Raw genomic sequence first — 19,071 nt, forward strand, 5'->3', positions numbered from 1 at the left:
ACCTGTTGTTCAAAAAAGACTGAGGGGAAATGACACAAAGTGGAGGTTATAATAATTTTAAAAGTTCAAGACAACATTCATAAACATCACATCGCACCAAAAACATGAAGTTATGATACCTCAATGCTTTGTATTTTTACATGGAGCAAAACAACATTGGTGAAATGATGACACAGTGCATGAATAATTTAGTGACCCAGTGCTCTGCATCAGACAGGCAATGTGCAAATTCCATATCAACCATGTTTTGATTGAAATGGTCTGCCCTTTTGAGGAGGCCCTTTCACGAGCTGTTGATTTAGCTGTCTTGAAAGCGCTGTGTAAAAGGGACTACTGACATTTCTACATGTTCAACCACAAAAGGAAACAACAAGGGATGTCTAGAGTAAACATATATGACATGCTGCATTGATGCTCCTTGATGGCCCAGCATTGACATTTACATGCACTAATATATCACTATCACGTGCATAACTTTCTTTGCCCTCATTCAGCATATATGAATCTGTCCGAAAAGTGAAGAAAAAAAAAACAGCATGGCTGTAAAAAAAAATTCTGCACAGTCAAACAAAGCTGATTTATGGATTGGACCTTTGGATGAGGTGATACAATTTATCCAGTCAAATGAAAATGTCTTTTTTTTAATAGTCTTTGAAATAAAGTCCACTGTTTGATTGGGATGCTGCTGGCTCACCTGCTTGGTAGCCAGACATAAAAGGAGAAGTGGAGGGATGACAGATTGCAACCGGTTGTAAGGGGTCTACCACCACTTGCTGTTCCAAGTGCAGACATGCTCCTGTCCCTGAATCGATTCCGTCATTGTTGATATATACAGACACAAGAGCAGAGTCCAGTTAAATGCCCTCATGGAGCTGGAACTATTGGCTCACTTGTAACAATGAATGCAAATACACTGAATATTGTTCTGTCTGAATTGGAAAAATATTCCACATTACCTCATTGTGCACATTCTTAACAGTTTTGTAACATTTTGTAACTCTAGTTTCCTGTTGATGTATAAGCTGTACCACTTATGGTTGTCAGTATCTCTCTATGTAGATGGGCGGCACGGTGGTGCAGTGGTTAGCACTGTCGCCTGACAACAAGAAGATTCCTGGTACATGCCCCGGAGCGTGGGGTCTTTCTGTGTGGAGTTCGCATGTTCTCCCTGTGCCTGCGTGGGTTCTCTCTGGGTACTTGGGTTTCTTCCCACAGTCCAAAGACATGCAAGAGGGGATGAGGCTGATTGATACTCTAAATTGAATGTGGGTGTAGCTGTGAGAGCAAATGATTGTCTGTCTATATGTGTTGGCCCTGCATTGGACTGGCGAGCCATCCAGGTTGACTTTCACCCGAAGGCAGCTGGGAAAGGCTCCATCCAGCCCCCCCCCCCCCCCCCCCGTGACCATTAACAAATAGAAAATAGAAAATTGAAGATGGAAGGATATACATACACACACACACACACACACACACACACACACACACACACACACACACACACATACATGTCAAATCAGTTCCAGCATTCAGGTTCCTTTCAGCCTTGTGATTTAAGAGAGACGATCACTTTGACCTAAAAGAGACTTTTGGACTTAAACTGTCTTAAACTATGAAAACTAAAAATGACTGAAATGTGACCAATATGCATTTTTGTTTGCCAACTAAGACTAAATATAAAAAAAAAGAAACTGCCAAAATTTACACAGCTGTGAGACCCTCATATACCTGCGTGTTAACGTGAGTTTTTGGACCTGCATTTGCTCGGCATTAGGGCGCATTCAAGCTTCCAGAAGACCCGGGTCAGAGCTCCCGCTGTTAGGGCTGCGTACCTGTGTTTTTTTCTCTCTTACATCATCGCGCTGGCAACGTCATCATTACACGTAAAAGTGCGCCGTGTCTCAAAATGCCGGTGATGTTCACATAAATCACTGTGTCCCATATGGTTCCAGAAATCTGCCGGTTCTGGTTTTTATTGTTGGACTTAAACACCGAATGGTCATTAAAAACTCCTTGGAACACCTGCAGATACCCTCTCACCTTCAGCAGAATCAAGCGCTCCTTTCCTTACCACTTCACTACAACCTCAAAATGCAGCAGCATCAGGTTTCTTTTATAACTTATATTTTGTGAAGTCCCCTATTTATTTTGTATTTATGATGTATTTCATGCCACTTGTTTGTGGGTGATTTTCTATGAAAAATAAAATAAAATCTCAAAAACAAAGCCATTACATTTTTGTATGAGTGAATAAAAATTGGTTGTGGAATTGGCCATGTTGTAAGAGGGGCATCAGCTAAAATCATGCAGCGTATTCCCGACAAAGATTCTTTACTTTGACTGTTCTGTGGAGAAAAACCTATTACACTGCTACGGACCTTTCCCCTTGTACTGCATTTAACCCCTTTTCATGTTTGTTTCTACATTTCAGTGAAAAACACAAAGACAGAGCTAAAAAGGACTCTGTAATTTTGTAAAATTGGACTCACAAATAGACATAGGGTCCACACAGGGGGCGTTAATATGAGAGGAGGGGGGATCCATAATATCAATAACATATATTGAATTACTATGGATGCTGAGGACAGCCACTAATAGTATCTTCACAATTACAGCTTTGCTTTTGGACTGTCACTATTACATATACATTTAGATGATATTTGTATCAAATTTAGTGTCGTTCCGTAGTGGTCTTCCCACTCAACAGTGGCATTTTGTAGTCACAAAATATCCTGATGTCAGCCTTTGTTGTCACTTACATGTGTATGAACCTGATCTAGCTGACACATCCCACTTGAAATAGAAAGACAGATTCTGCCATGTCAGCAGGGTAAGCATTCTTGAAATGTTCCCTTTTTTCCCAATGTCTTTTAATCAATGCAACATAACAACAATGAACTGCATTTACAATTGACACAATTTTTTTTTGTAGTTGCAGCTGTTATGAAGAGTACATTGTTGAGCTTCTGGATCCACACAACTGTCGTATGACAGGATAGCAAGAACTAATGTTGGACATGAGATGGGTAAAACAGAAAAATGCAACTTAAGCTGCACTCCAACCCATTCAAAGGCATGTATGTGCATTGCGTCTGTGATCTGGAAAGGCAGCACAGCAGATACATTGCAATTCTAGTCAATGTGTGTACTTCGGACAGCTGCAGCTGCGTTGTGTTCCTACTCCGTCTCAGCTCTGGTAATCCAGAGCCCTCCACAGCAGATACATTGGCTTTCTATTTTTGGTGGATGGCAGAGTGCAGAGCAGATTGTGTGGGACAAGTGCTTGGATACTGAGTTTGAGACAAGGGAACATGATGTTCAACAAGGTGAACTTTTTTGGTGAACGTTTTAGGTGTCACTCCTTTGCCACTCTTTAGCAAAGTATTTCTGGCAGGTTTAGTACACTTTATATTCTGATGGAAACTGGAAAATTGGTAACTTCGGAATTAAAAAAAAAACAAAAAACAGCAGCAATTATTTAACAAAGAACAAAGGATAAAACAATGACCCAGATTATTTATGTGTCCCGCTATTTACCGATCCTGATACTGGTAACTGCTCATTAAAAATGCCAAAAATATGAGCCCTCAAATGTGTTCCTTACTTCAACCTTCACATCAGTTTTATTCACTTTAATCTTTACATTACACAAAATAACAAGGGGTTCCCAATGGACAGCTGGAATTCTGTTTTTCGAAACCAACTTTATTCCCTGAAAATAATCATCATAAATTCTGAATTGGGAAGAGAGCCAGAGGGTTACACTGACAGTGAGAAAAAAAGAAGAGAGAAGAAAAGACACAGAAGAGCAGTGGGTAACAGCCTTGTTTGTCATGTTGTGCGGTCATCACGAGAGGTGTGTGCATTTGTGTGTATTTGTGTCTGTGTGTGTGTTTGTGCGTACGCATGTGTCTGGATGTGAATTTTGAATGTGACACAAGACAGGAAGTTGTCTACTCACTGTGATCCTAATTAAACTGCTCACAAGAAGCAGGGATGATACAGAGAAAGAGTGGAAATGGAGAAAGACAAACAGGACAGGAGAGAGATGGAACAAGAAGGGGAGACTAGTCACAAAACCCAAAGTTAGAGGGATAAGAGGGAGTCTGAATGAGAGGGTGTGAGAGGCAGAAAAACAGACAGTTATTTCTTCTGTGTCTTTGAAAGAGAGAGAAGTGCACAGTCTGTCCACGTCCAATCGGTTGTTCAGCTGATTAATTTGTGACAGGGGGGATTTCTGTACTCTGCCTTGAATTGCTGCTCTAATTTATATGGTAATCTTCTTTAAGACTCTGGCAGCATACAAAACTTTTTATTTCGCCCTCTGCCAAATATAAATCCTTTTCTATACTCACTAGACACATGTAAATATATAAATCTCTCTCTCTCTGTCTTGCTCTCACTATCCATCCATTTTCTGCCTATTAGCTTGTTAAAGGTGTGTGTGTGTGTGTGTGGGGGGGGGGCACTGGACCCTATCATGGCTGCCTTCAGGCAAGAGGTGGGTCAAACCCTGGACTAGTCACCAGTCCATCACAGGGCCAACAGATATAGACAGACAACCATTCACTCTCCCAGCCACACCTACAATCAATTTAGACTATCAGATTAACCTAGTGCCCTCTTGATGTCTTTGGACTGTGTGAGGAAGCTGGAGTAGAACATGCAAACTCACCACAGAAAGACCCATGCTCAAGCCAGCGCTCGAACCCAGAACCCTACCTTCTTGCTATGAGGCAACAGCGCCAACCACTGCACCACCATGCCGCCTTTCTCGCTCTCTCTCTCTCTGTCTGTCTGTCTCTCTCTCTCTCTCTCTCTCTCTCTCTCTCTCTCTCTCTCTATATATATATATATATACACACACACAGACACACATATTCATATGTATATGTTTATATGAATACATTTTTGGCAGACAATTAACTGTTCACATCTTGTGAGGTGGATGGTATGGATGGTTTTGTGAGTGTTTACACGATTGTTTGAAGACTTCAGGAAGATGTGCACTGGCAATGTACTGTACTCAATGTGTACCCTAAACAGTGGAAATGGGGCTGATATGATGCATGATACGTCTTTACTGTCTCAAGCAATTGTGTTTGATTTCATGGTATTACAAATTGGATGATTTAAAGAATCCCTTAATTGCAGGAACTATCACTTTCATCAGTGGCCAGAATTTTTTTTTTTTACGTAAATAGTCAGGAAGGAGCCCATATTCAACAAATGGAGACAAAACAAAACTGGATGAGAGCCACAACTGCAATCCTGTCAGAAAAATCCACAAAATCCTGTAAATCCTATAATCCTAAATTGATCCATTGTGTTTCCCAAAGTCTCAGGGCCCTATTTAATCAATGTATGGTGGCACAAGGCAGATGGCACTATGCGTGTGCCATGCGTTCAGGGCGTGGCAAGGCAAGGCAAGGCAAGGCAATTTTATTTGTATAGCCCGTTTTCACAAACAGTTTGTCTCAAAGGGCGTGGTCAGCCTCATTTTGGAGGTTGCATAATTATAGTGCAAACTACAGTGGAAGGCACATAGAGTCAGTCACCTCGTGACATTCCCTTTAAAGCCCAGGACTCGGTGTGTTTCTCTTTCAGTGGCATACGCATGTCAACTCAGAGAAGTAAGAGCTTCTCCTCTTAAGAAACAGACCTCCTCATATGCCAGGTGAAGGCGTACAAGCATGCGTTATGTTTATATAAGGGAGCAGCTGGCATCCACCAAAGCCATCAGAAGCAAAGCAGGCCTGAAAGGAGATAGCAGTCAATGTTTCCACATTTTTGGACATCAATAGAACCAAAATGCAATGCAGCATATCTGTTCATCTGATTGAAATTGAAATATTACTCCACACAGCGTGGGCACACCATGTGCTCTCCTGTAACCCTTTTAGTTCCTCAGCCTGCAGTTATCAATGTACATTTTCAGGGGGCTCTGGTAGTGGTCTTCTCATTATATCACAGCACTTCATAAAACTCTTATTTCCACAGCATGCATCACTTCTGTGGTTGGACAGCTCATCTTCATAACAAACATTTGGAACCCAACCCATCCCTTGTCCTTACTCAACCAACTTGTCCAAGCACTATGCCTGGCCAGCCACACTGCCAGATATGCCCAATCAGCCAAAATGGGAATACACACACCTATGTTGATCAAGCCATTCCAGAGCACCTTCCATGCTTCTTACAAATACCAGAGCACCTTCCATGCTTCTCATAAAACATAAACATAATAGACACAATAAACACAGTGTAGTGACTTGATGAGCTGATGATGACAGCATATCTTTAGAATGTTAAACACAGTTGTTACTCGGGGCACCACTCGTTGTAATTTAGTGTCGGTAACGATCAGTCTGAGGTTATAGCTTATCAATAAGTTCTTTGCTGGTCAGTGGCTTGCAAACAAATATATAAACGAGTATGGAACACTTCTTGTAGATTTAAGAGGATTTAATACAAATAAGAAAATATGTAAGACAGAGTAATGATTCCAGCAAAGCAATTAAGGCACATCTGGAGTATCAGACATGAATTATAAGATTTATCTGAGATTCAAGTGGACGGCAAAGGTAGCAGGTAAAAAGGTGCTCAGGATGAATGATTAGTGACCTACAAACAAAAGAAACTACTGAATGGAGGGTGAGCAGACGCTAAGGAGTCTAGTGGAGTTGGCAGTGAGGGAGGAGTCGAGGCCTGAATAGATGCAGCACTGATCTTTGTTAATGCGACAGCGCGAAAACCAACGGAACTGGCTTACGTTTTCAGCTGGATTGCTCCCATCGATGTATGATACCTCTCTAACAAACTGTTGGGAAGACGGCCTCCAAAGCCTCCACCTCGATGACAATGGCTCCCACTGAGATTCACTGGATGGAGAAGGGAAGCGCGTTGATTCGCTACCGTCTGGTCTCAGGTTGCTGGCTGCCTCGACAAAGCTGCTCTTCTCAGGTGCACGGTGGCTTCTCTCCACTGGTCAGGATGGACATTGAAGGTTCATGGGAGGTCAATAGTATAGCAACCGTGAGCCGCGATTGATGACGAGTTGCAAAAATAGAAAAAATCAATAATGTACTGTAGGTGTTACACAAACGATGCCTTCACGAACTAAGAAACAAGAGGCTCGTTCAACTCCATGAACCAAAAAACTTTGGGAAAGGAAAAGTTGTTGCAAGGAAAGACAAGAAGTTCTGTCCAGAGTTAAAGAACAAAGAAACAAAATTACATAGAATAGAAAAAAAGGGGAGTGATGGACCAGCCACTCTAGGAGCTCGCGCAAAAACAAGAAGCGCGGAAGAGAACCGCCAAACTCCCGAACCTTCGAATGACCAAATGCAACAGGTGGTGTTGCGACTATTATAATAAACTGGTCCGCCTTGGAGGAGTGACCTTTGACCTGTGTGGGGTTACTGGCCAATCAGCACACTTTGCCATCCTCAGTGCTTCTCAGATATCAATGTATTGAACTGCTTGAATGAAGAGCAATTATAAAACATACAGATAGATCACTTAGAGAAATATGATTGATCAGAGTCTTGACAATGACATGAAGAGGCGAGGAAAGTTTGCCAACTACGCATAGTGAAACACTCTAAGCATCATGTTTATATGCAAGAATATACATATATATGTGTGTGTGTGTGTGTGTGTGTGTGTGTGTGTGTGTGTGTGTGTGTGTTGTTAAGTGAGGGATTCTGTACAGAACAGAGCCTTCAGTTACAAGGTGACATTACTCAATACACAGAACTTCATTTAACGGGGACACAGAACCCTTCAGCCACACACACATCCTTACTGACTTGAACAGTTAGAACATTGGAATGTTTAATCACACATACACCCAGAGAGAGATAATAATAGTCTTATTGTAATCAGGCAATGCTTCTTTAATTTAGTGGTCCAGGGTTTTCCCGACGCTAATTGGATACTTTAAATTGATTATTTATAATGACTGTGAGTGCAAATGGTTGTTTGTCTCTATGTTGGCCTGCGATGGACTGGCGACCTGTCCAGGGTGTACCCTGCCTCTTGGCCGTAGCCACTGTGCTAGGCTCCAGCCCCCCCTTAATAGGAACAAGCGGAAGAAAATGGATGGATGGATGGGTTTTCCCGACAAATGTTTATGGCCTTCAGCGGGGTTAGAGGCAGCAGAGGGGTGAGAACCCCCTTTTTCTAACCCTCCTGACTGGAATTATGAGTTCCTAGGTCAGGTTGAACAGGAGAAGATGGCTGATAGACATGCTTCCCCGTTATCAAGATGTATACCAAAGTTCTTGGTTGATGTAAGTGGTGAATTATCGTTAGAAAGGTCAAGAGGGGATTGTTCTGCTCCTCTTTCAGAATTAAGTGTCATGAGGGTGTCACACCTGACATTCTGAGAAATGTGATGAAGGAAAAGGGGGCTAGTACACTTTTGTCTCAATATGGTATGTTGGAAGGACGTCTTACAGAGATGTCCACATCAATCAACCGCTAAGATTACTGTTAAGACCAGTGTGTCGTACTAGATGCATAGAAGCCACATATCAATCAATTCATTCAACTGACATGGCAGGTGATCACGTTTAAATTAGTCAGAAAAAATACTTTATAGCGATTATAGCAACAATTCGCTGCACGGTGGTGCAGTGGTTAGCACTGTGGCCTCACAGCAAGAAAGTTCCGGGTTCGAGTCCCGGCTCGGGCGCAGGATCTTTCTGTGTGGAGTCTCCATGTTCTCCCTGTTCCTGCGTGGATTCTCTCCTGGTACTCCAGCTTCCTCCATCGTCCAAAGACATCAAGAGGGGACTAGGCTGATTGATACTCTAAATTGACCGTAGGTATGAATGTGAGTGTGAATGGTTGTTTGTCTCTGTATGTTGGCCCTGCGATGGACTAGCGACCTGTCCAGGGTGAACCCGCCTCTCACCCGTAGATGCTGGGATAGGCTCCAGCCCCCCCACAACCCTTACTAGTAAGGAATAAGCGGAAGACGACGATGGATGGATGGATAGCAACAATTTCTTTGATTCATAGAGAGCCTTTCAAAGATCGAAGTGTGTAAGATAACAGACAGTGAAGTCTCTTCAGCACTGCATAAGCCACAGTTGAACTAATGCCATGATGTTGCTACTGAGAGAATAACAACAGAGCCCCTCATCAGGCAAACAACCCGTTAAATGAGAGATGATATCCCATCATTGGATACTAATGCTTGTGACATGTCACAAACAAATGAGAGAGCTAGTATGGAACTACCACTGCACATTGGGACACTCATTGTAATTCAAGGTAGAACAAACCCACTCAGACTACTCATGGAACTAACAGACAACTTGTTGGAATGATGCTACACACACACACACACACACACACACACACACACACACACACACAAAACACATACATGTAAAACATTTACCAAACACAAAATTGGTGTGCATTAAAACCAAGCATGTGCATGTGGGATAAGTGAACAGGTCACTGTCCAGAAAAAAAAAATTGAAAGGGTGCATTTTGGATTCACAAGGGTACATTTCTGATCCATGAGATAACAGACTAGTATCCGTGAGAAAGAAACCAATTCATAAGGGCGCATTTCTGAACCATGTGCCCAAGTGCTGTGATGAGTGTGCACTTGACCAACTGAATTTGCACTTGACACTCTATGCCCTTGCCAGTCTTCAGCACTTGCTTGTTGTCAAACTGTGTTCTGATACTTTGCAGGCAGGAACAGGGGCTGCTACACCCCTGCTGTGATTTGTTACTTTCAACAGCATAGTCCTACAGAACCACCAAAAAGACAATGAAAGAGGAAGAAAGAAGCAAAGTAAGAAGAATACTGTGGGAGAAAGGGGTAAAGGAAGGCAAAGCCACCTCTACACCTCTCTATAACACCTGAAAATTGTGCATATTCAAGATGTACCATGATTCATGCAGTTTACAAATCTATGAAGAAATGTATACCCAATGCTAAATTTGTTCAGGTCACTGCTGCAGGCAGCCATTAATATTACTCCTTTTTTGTTAAGTACAACGACCTGACTCAGTCAATATTGCTTTATTTTTTGTTTGACTAGACTGAAAGTCTCAAAACCCAAAACTTACAGTGTACTGCCAGCCAGTCAATTTTATTTGTATAGCGACAAGCAAAAGAGCCACAGGTCTAGCACCACTCTACTTCAAATGATTTGCACCCAATAATTCTCCATGAGCAAGCACATCTTGCAGCAGGGGGATGAAAATGTTCCTTTTAAAGACAAGAATCTTGCAGATCCAGCCTCAATTGGACCAGCCATCTGCTTTGAATGATTTGGGAAAAGAGAGCATGAAAACAGGCAAGAGACAAAGGTGGATAAGGAGAAGGGACACAGAAAAGAAAAGAGAGGAAGAGAGACAAAAAGAGAAAGAATTGGGGGGAGAGAATGACAGATGGACAGGGGATGTGAACAAGATGGAAGGAGTAAGACAAGCAGAGAGAAAGACAGCAGGACAGGATGCACAACAGACAATAAAAACAGCGACAATAACAGTAAAATAGCAACAAATAATAAGGGTTCATAACGAGAGATGAGAGCTATAATGACAGATACTACTGCTGCTGAGGCAGAGGAATGGTGTATGTTCCTAGATTTGTCATTCTTTGCAAAAACTAAGCCAAAAGAATAGTGTGTGTGTGTTTGCATGTGTGTGTGTGTGTGTGTGTGTGTTTGCATGTGTGTGTGTGTGTGTATGTGTGTTTGCATGTGTGTGTGTGTGTGTGTGTGTGTGTGTGAGGGTGTGTGTGTGTGTGTGTGTGTGTGTGTGGAGATGTTTTGATCACTGAATAAACTACATATGTGTGACTGAAAACCAGTGGCTTAAATGGCAAGAATGAGCCTCAGCTTTCACAAGAGCAATGCCAAACTGTAGATCAGTTAAAAGACATAATTGTTATAAACCAGTGTACATCTCTGCAATGACATTCAGTGAGGAAACTTTTAAAATGCAAAATTTTATGAACAGCATCTGGCACGTTTGTCAAATTGACATTACCTCCATCACTTGGACACTGAAGTTGATGATTTTTTTCAGTTGGTTGCAGCTCTGCAATCTGATTTTGTTCAGGAGGCCCTCTACTTAAAAAAATAACCTGTTATTTTATTTCATGTTATGTGCAAACCCTATAGACTCTTTTCACAGCAACCATATGTCTTTGTAGGGCAAACACAGGTGTTCCATTTAGACAACCACAGACCTGGCATGGGGGCAATAAATAGAGGAAGGCTATGATTAATTTGATCATTTCCACCCATATTTATTGTTCTAGGACAAGTCCAAAGGGCTGGTCTTATTGCTTTCACACAGAGTTGTGTTTACCATGTTCACAAAAATAGGCCATATGAATGCCCTCTGTTATGGTATTTACAACTTCCTTCATGGAAATTTGCTGAGAGCAAATTCACAAGTCGTTTACATGACCTGTCATGTCAAACACAAGCTCTCAAGTTCCATTTGAAGGTACAGCTTTCACAATCAAAATGTTTTTGATGGTGTGTTTTACCTGTGAGGAGCTCGCGGATCTCTACATCTGTGGTCTTCCGGAGCAGTCGGACCAGAGCTGGTATACCACCACAGTTCTTTAAGGAAATCTTATTGTCATCATTGGCTTTGCCGTAAACCAGGTTCCGGAGGGCTCCACAGGCACTGCGGTGGACATCGGTCATCCGGTGATCTAGCAAGTCCACCAGAAGCTGGATGCCACCCTGCCGCCGGATCTGAGGACAGAAGATATGCCATGAGTCAAGGACTCAGCAGAGTAAGATAAAGAGTACTAATGGTGTTTCTAGGACATTTAGCAAGCTTCACAGTACAGCTGAAGGCTTTTTTAAGTCAAAAGGATGAATTTCCCACTTTGATGTTGTAATAAGAGAACAGAAAAGTTTTAAACAATTAAATGGTACTTTTTCCAATCCAAATACGAATTGAGTTGTTAATGTGGCATTAAGGAAAGACTTATTAAATGTCAGCCACCACTCAGTTTGTCTGCAGCCTTCTCTCACTGGCTACTCTGTCTAGACAACAAGCTAATGTAGGGCAGACTGCCTGATTTCTCTTACAACACAACACACCAACTATGCAGCTGAATTAGCAGTCAATAAAGGATTTTGCATATTGTGTCCTAAGTGCTAAAGAGGCACTTTATCAGGAAGAAACCAATTAGATGACTTTCCTTTATGATGATATCAAAAAGAAAAACTCCAGTTACTCTCACTACTTACAACACTTACTTACTACTTACTTACTACTTAAAACAAAGAACAGTTTCACCAAACAGCATAGCGTCACCTTCTTAAAATAATTCCATCCATCCATTTCCTACCACTAATTCTGTTAAGGGTCACCTTTTTTCTTTCTTGTTCTATTTTTAATGCCAATTAATAATCTAATCAAACAATCTGCAGTCCTCAATCTTAAAGGTGCATGGGACAACAATTTTAAGAACAAATTTAATTCACAAAATATACATCCAGAAAACTTTTAGAAAGATGCAGATGCAGAATGATAGTCTAAATTTACCTTAACATTTTTTATGGCGGTGAAAAATTATTTTAAAAAAAATTCAGGTCCAAATGTTCATATTTACATTCCAGTAAATTGGCTGACAAATGTTTAAGGATCTCTGCTGCCAACAGCATACACTTTCTGTGTTGAGGTATGTGTTGACACTGAGCCCAGGAGCGCAGGTGTTTAATTAAGTGGAGAAATGGTTGAGAAACTTAAGGTTTAGTTCCATTATCCATCTCAAACACTCTGAGACCAACAAAGTGACCGGATGAGGGTCAATAAGGGTCTTACTAGTGCTTACTAGCACACAGCAATTGCGCAATTTAGCAACTTTGGCCAGACAGGTTCATGTTATCATTGTTAATGGGTGACGACATCACAAAGTGTATCATGACAAGACAGACCTCATGAATGGCCTGTGTCATATTCCTATTACAACCTTGAACATATGTGGTAAGGTGTGTCAACTGGGCAACTAGTAGAATGATTAGTGCAGCAAAAGTGAGTGAGTGGGACAGGTGCAGTGGTTAGCACTGTCACCTCAGATCAAGAAGGGTCCAGGTTGAGCCCTGGCTGGAGTTCGGGATCTTTCTGTGTGGAGTCTGCATGTTCTCCCTGTGCCTGCGTGGGTTCTCTCTGGTACTCCAGCTTCCTCCCACCATCCAAAGACATGCAAGAGGAGACTAGGCTAATTGATACTCTAAATTGACCGTAGGTGTGGCTGTGAGAGTGAATGGTTGGCTGTCTATATGTGATGGACTGGTGACCCATCCAGCGTGTACCCTACCTCTCACCCGAAGGCAGCTGGTATAGCCTCCAGCCCCCCCCCCCATGATCCTTAACAGGATAAGCAGCAGAAAATGGATGGAATGGAGTGAGTGAGACACCTACTGACAGGGAAGTGTATTGCATCTCTTATCTTTCATTTCCTTACTTTATGCACAGAGGTATCAGCATAGTAATATCCACTCATTTGAAATGATAGACTAGACTGTCAGGGATCCAAGACAAGAATAACCAAACTGAGATTTGAGATTTAGTTATGTCAAAATGCTTGTTTATAGAGTAAAAATTAAGAAACCCAATTTTCATTCATTTGGCATGCCATTTTATGCAAATTATGTTTTGTGCCATCATTCCTACAGTTTCTTTTTATAGTGGTATTTGTTTAGTTGATTGCAAATCTGGTAAATTCTTTTACATTCTGCTGGCTAACACTTTTTTGGTGGAGAAAAAATCATTATGATCTGAAGTCATTAGAAGAATATATCATTCTAGGACTAACAGTCAACATTGTAAAAAGCAGGATCCAGTATGTATCATCAGTGTATCTATGATGTCCGTGCATTCCATTTTGATGTTTTGAAATAAAATTTTTAATTTTAATACAAATAATGAAGGCACAAAAGGTAAATGACAATATTTTTGATCATTGCAGAAAATGTGCTTTGAGGCAAGCAAAATTTTGAGACTTTTCTTGCGGAACATTTTGTACAGGTGATCCTCATAAACACTTCTTTAATGATTTTTGAAACCAAAATACTAGAAATATAAAACTGCAGTTGTGGTATGAATGACTTCATCACCATAACTACCTCTGCTCTTCTTGTATTGTTGGTGTGGATGTTTAATGCCCACAGCAACCCCTTTATAGTATCATGTAGCTTTACTGATAACAAAAGAATAACACAAAATCACATAACTTTTCAAACTAGTGTTAACCACAGAACTTATTTCAGGCATTCAACTAAAAAAAACAAAAAAACAAACAAAAAAAACATTAAATATCCCACTGACTGCTAACTGACAAAGGGATAGGACTCAGTCCTGCACTATTTGGGGCTTAACGTGATGCAGCGCAAGACTCATGACATCTATTAATGCACTACCAATATTACATTGATTTTTAGCTAGTTTTTAGAAATTGATTAAACAGTATTGTATTGTATTAAAATTAGTTACTGTTTTAGTGTTTTTATCACTTAATTAACCCACACGGTCCTCTGTTAGACTCCTGTTTGTGGTAGTCAATGCTATTAAAACCTACCTAAAGAATCTCAAGAGCATCGTTCCTCTCTAGCCCCAATGTCCAGCGGAAGTCTTAAAAAATCAATAATGTATAACAGAGGAAAAGAGGGGGCAGTGTGCTGTTTTGATTAAAACCACACACAATGTAAATCATCAGTTGAATGGGTACAAAATGTGTGTGTATGTGTGTGTGCCACTGTGAGGATCTGTGGAAATATCAGGGCAGTCAGTTACAGCCTGCATGTAATAAGTTCTCTGTCTTGCCAGATCAATACCTCCGACTTGATCTTGTTGTCTCCAAAGCAGAGGTGCTGGAGGTAGGCGGCAGCGTTGGACTGAACTGATGGAAATTGATGCTGCAACATCTGGATCACCTCTGGCAGCTCTGGATCCCTCCAACCAAACTCCCTGCAGAGACACAGAGAGAAAATACAGAATGAGTTGATGTGAGCAGAGGCATGTATTTGTGTGTGTGTGTGTGTGTGTCAAAAAGAGGGAGAGAGAGAGAGAAAGAGAGACAGTGAGAAAGAGGAAGAGACACTCAGTCTCCTGTTACTAGGCAGCCTTCCTCCATGTTGTGCCCGATGTACAATTCTCACCAGAGACAACGGGATGAATTCGATGCACATAACACCAATACAGTTTTTTTAAAAGTAATGTTCTATGTTCCGTGCTTTTTTCTATTGAGAACATTCAGCACCAACATCATGATACAATTTCTTGTGATACAAAATCAATACAGTGAGCACTAAATATCAATATTTATTTAAAAAAGCTGCCATTATGCAAGGATTTGCTTAGTAACATTAAGAAGTTGTTGATAGTAAGTATTTGCATAAAGCTAAAATTAAGATAATACACTTTATGGTACATTGTTTTATCTTTGTTGTTGAATTCTGAAAATTTGACATAATGCAATCAATACATATATATTCCCTGGGATTTTTCACATTTGGGGATATTTGTTCTTCCTCAGTTACATATTGTAGAGGTCGTAATGCATCACGGAGGAACTGTCTTGCCATCAATCAATTATTGCAGAATTGTTGCAATGCAATACTATTATTATCACATTATCATAATCTGCTATTCATTTCAGATTGTAAGTAAACAAACTAGTTATGTTGCCATTTAATTGCCAAGAAAATTTGAACTGTGACTGTTAACATGTCACACACAAGGAAATGCATGCAAGGTTTGCTCTCCCAACTGGTTTGGAGCAAATAAAATGGGCTACATAATGCAGCCACAAGATGGCAGTGTAGACAATGTTACACATTGCTTTAGTTTTAACAGCATGGAGGGAACTCTTGAGGGTTAAGTTTTCATTGTTCGGATGTACCAGCTAGTATTGGCCATCCTGCATGCTGTCTGGAGGGTAAGACAAAGCTTGGGAAACAGCACTGAAAGCAGCTGGTCAGTCATGTGAGATACAGATTCACTGCGTAACAGCTTCTTTGAACTTTTTTTCATAAATGAACTGAATGCCTACACTCTACAGCCCGGATGAGTCTTTGGCACCATGCCTAACATCAGGGCCTGGCATTAGTAATGCTTCTTTGGATGAATCTGTGCATCCAGGAGTTCAAATTCTGATGAATCCCCATGGGGAAGTCCCACTGTTGCAACAGAGATTCACATAAATGACGAACACACACACACACACACACACACAAACACACAGCCACACACACACACACACACAGCCATTAAGATAGGTTAAAAAAAAAACAAAGCTCATAATTCCATCTCTAGCAATATCGTATAACACTGGTTTAATACTTTGCCTACTATTAATGTGTAATCAAATATAAGAGTGGATCACATAAGGCTAGTATTATAGTGCAACTCTAACAAGACTGCGTCAGATTTTCTTGTTTTCAGATATGACACATCATGCAGCTATCACAGAATAGACACATTCTTTCCTGTGTGTATTTGTATGGGAAGGTGTATGACAATAGCCTTCATCTTGGCTACTGAGAGAATCATTCTGCTGTGATGAATCCCTTCTTCCATCAGCCTCAGCTGCTTCTCCTGAGTATAAAAGTATTGTCTATCACCATTTTTGCCTCAAGGCATGGCAGAGGTGTACACACTCACAGAGCTCACTAACCTTGTAAATGTGTTTATGGGTTCAAGTGTGTGAACAAAGAAACACAAATATTAACATTAGAAAGATGTGATGTTAGAGATGAAGTGACTATGAAGGGTGTGAGAGAGGAGTAATAGCGGGGGGCTTATTAATTGAGACTATCTGAAACCAATGGAGGGCGGCACAGTGGTGCAGTGGTTAGCACTGTCGCCTTACAGCAAGAAGGTTCCAGGTTCGAGTTCTGGCTCGGGCACGGGATCTTTCTGTGTGGAATCTGCATGTTTTCCCTGTGCCTTCGGAGTTCTCTCTGGGTACTCCAGCTTCTTCCCACAGTCCAAAGACATGCAAATGGAGACAAGTACTCTTACTTGACTGTAGGGGTGGCTGTGAGTGTGAATGGTTGTCTGTCTATAGCACGATTCCTTGAGAGCGATGGTTTCGTGGGACCGAATCAAACAAGAGCCTTATCTTTTTTTTCTCTTGGTTTTGGGCAAAGTTTAATTCTCCCGCTATGAAAAGGAATGTAAAGGGAAAAAAAATGGAACTAGATTTTGCCATAAATCTTTTTTACAAATAAAAGAGGATACTTTTACCAAAAGTTTCCATGTTTGTTTTCTGTTTTTGAAACTCCAGTTTTGCACAGTTTGAGCTGATCATTTCTGAAAGTTGTGAGAGGCTCTGGTAGCATAGAAAATCAGTGTTTTCACCCCTCTTATCCAGAATCCATTTTCTTTGATGTTTCTTTTACTTGATGCAGCAAGATCCCCATGGAGATCATTTCAGTTCTATGTAACTTAACATAAACAGATATACTTGTGGGTTCACATCTGTTAAAGTATGGTGCTGGGTGTAAATATAGCTACACACAGAGCCCAGGCAGAACAATTTGGTATGAGAGCAAAAAGAAAAATCAAATAAACATTCAAACACTCATAATGACAAACACATCCTTGCTGACTAATATAGTTGTCAAACACATACATATGTACTCCTTCACACACTCAGCCATTAAAGGCATAGAAGCTTTTGTCTATATTTCATAATAGGGATGGGATAAACCCCAGTGCTTGAAAAATGGGTAAACTGAAGAAAGACAGAAAAGACATTTCAAAGGCTTTTTTTTGTTGCCTGTCGCTCTTTTGGCTTAATGCCCATCTCTATTAGTTTTCCCTCTTCCCTCTAGGCACATCTCCACACAAACACATATGCACCACCACAGCGGCAACAACAGGACACATGCTTTACCCACACACTTGACTACAACAAACAAGAGAAACCCCACCGCATACACATTATGAGAAAATGACAGCATGAATAGGTGTGACAAACAAAAAAACCCTGAAAAAAAATGGCACACATACACAAACAATGACAGAATCAGAACCAAGAACAGTTATACCCCCTTTGAAAAAGTGGTACATCACAGTTGATCAACTCAATCAAAAGCCTTGGGCCATGATCCTCGAAATGCACACACACACACACACACGGGAAAACAAATGTATATTTTCAACATACATGTTACTCTGTATATACACTTGAAATTAAATACTGCAATCTGGAGAAAGAGAAAAATAATCCACCTTTAATGGGAGTGCATGTAAAGAAGGATACTGTTCCTTGTCTCTCTGGTTAGTGTTCTGGTCCAAAAAGCTGTATTATGATTGTTCATTCATTCATTCACTAACGCCAGCCTAAAGCTGTGCTACTTTTCATCAGCATCTCCATCGCTCTCTCTTGCTATGTGTGTGTGTGTGTGTGTGTGTGTGTGTGTGTGTGTGTTTGTTCAGCAAGAGAGGACCACAGGGATATGGTGCTCCCAGCCCTAAACACTGTGACAACATCACAGCAAGATGAGCAAATACTACTGAGCCATCTGTGATCTTCAGGCAACCATGTACACATGGGGAATGTTTGTATTGTTTTAGTGTTGATGTGAAAAGAATATGCATCACCTTTGAAGAGCACTACAATTTTGAGAAAGAAACCATTCATCCATTTTCTTTTGCTTATCCTGTCAAGGGTCACGGGGGGAGTTGGAGCCTATCCTAGCAGCCTTCGGGCGAGGCAGGGTTCACCCTGGACGGGTCACCAATCCATTGCAGGGCCAACACATACAGACAGACAACCCTTCACACTCACAGCCACGCCTACGGTCAATTTAGAGTATACAATTAACCTAGTCTTTGGACTGTGGGAGGAAGCCAGAGTACCCAGAGAGAACCCACAAATGAACAGGGAGAACATGCAAACTGCACACCGGGGCTCAAACCCGGAACCTTCTTGCTGTGAGGCAACAGTGCTAACCACTGCGCTACCATGCTGCCCGAGAAAAAAACAAAAACAAAACACTTTATACAAATTAAAAGTGTGCTATATTTGTAAGTGAACGTCTTGAGCTGGAAATTTTT

General features: G+C 41.1%; 1 protein-coding gene across 8 annotated transcripts in view; it reads right to left on the reverse strand.

The window, feature by feature from the left end:
- The window catches only part of ctnnd2b (catenin (cadherin-associated protein), delta 2b), a 212,241-nt gene that overhangs the window by 39,528 nt on the left and 153,642 nt on the right, over positions 1 to 19,071 (reverse strand). For all 8 annotated transcript variants that reach the window (XM_086205179.1, XM_086205172.1, XM_086205173.1 and 5 more), the window contains 2 exons: positions 14,841 to 14,973; positions 11,534 to 11,747 (listed from right to left, as the gene is read on the reverse strand). In XM_086205179.1, the coding sequence (XP_086061305.1) occupies positions 11,534 to 11,747; positions 14,841 to 14,973 (347 nt within the window). The remainder of the gene's footprint in view (positions 1 to 11,533; positions 11,748 to 14,840; positions 14,974 to 19,071) is intronic.

This window comes from Aulostomus chinensis, chromosome 5 (genome assembly GCF_037954235.1).
Source record: "Aulostomus chinensis isolate RoL2024-O1b breed Wild chromosome 5, RoL_Achi_v1.0, whole genome shotgun sequence".
NCBI classification, from domain to species: domain Eukaryota; kingdom Metazoa; phylum Chordata; class Actinopteri; order Syngnathiformes; family Aulostomidae; genus Aulostomus; species Aulostomus chinensis.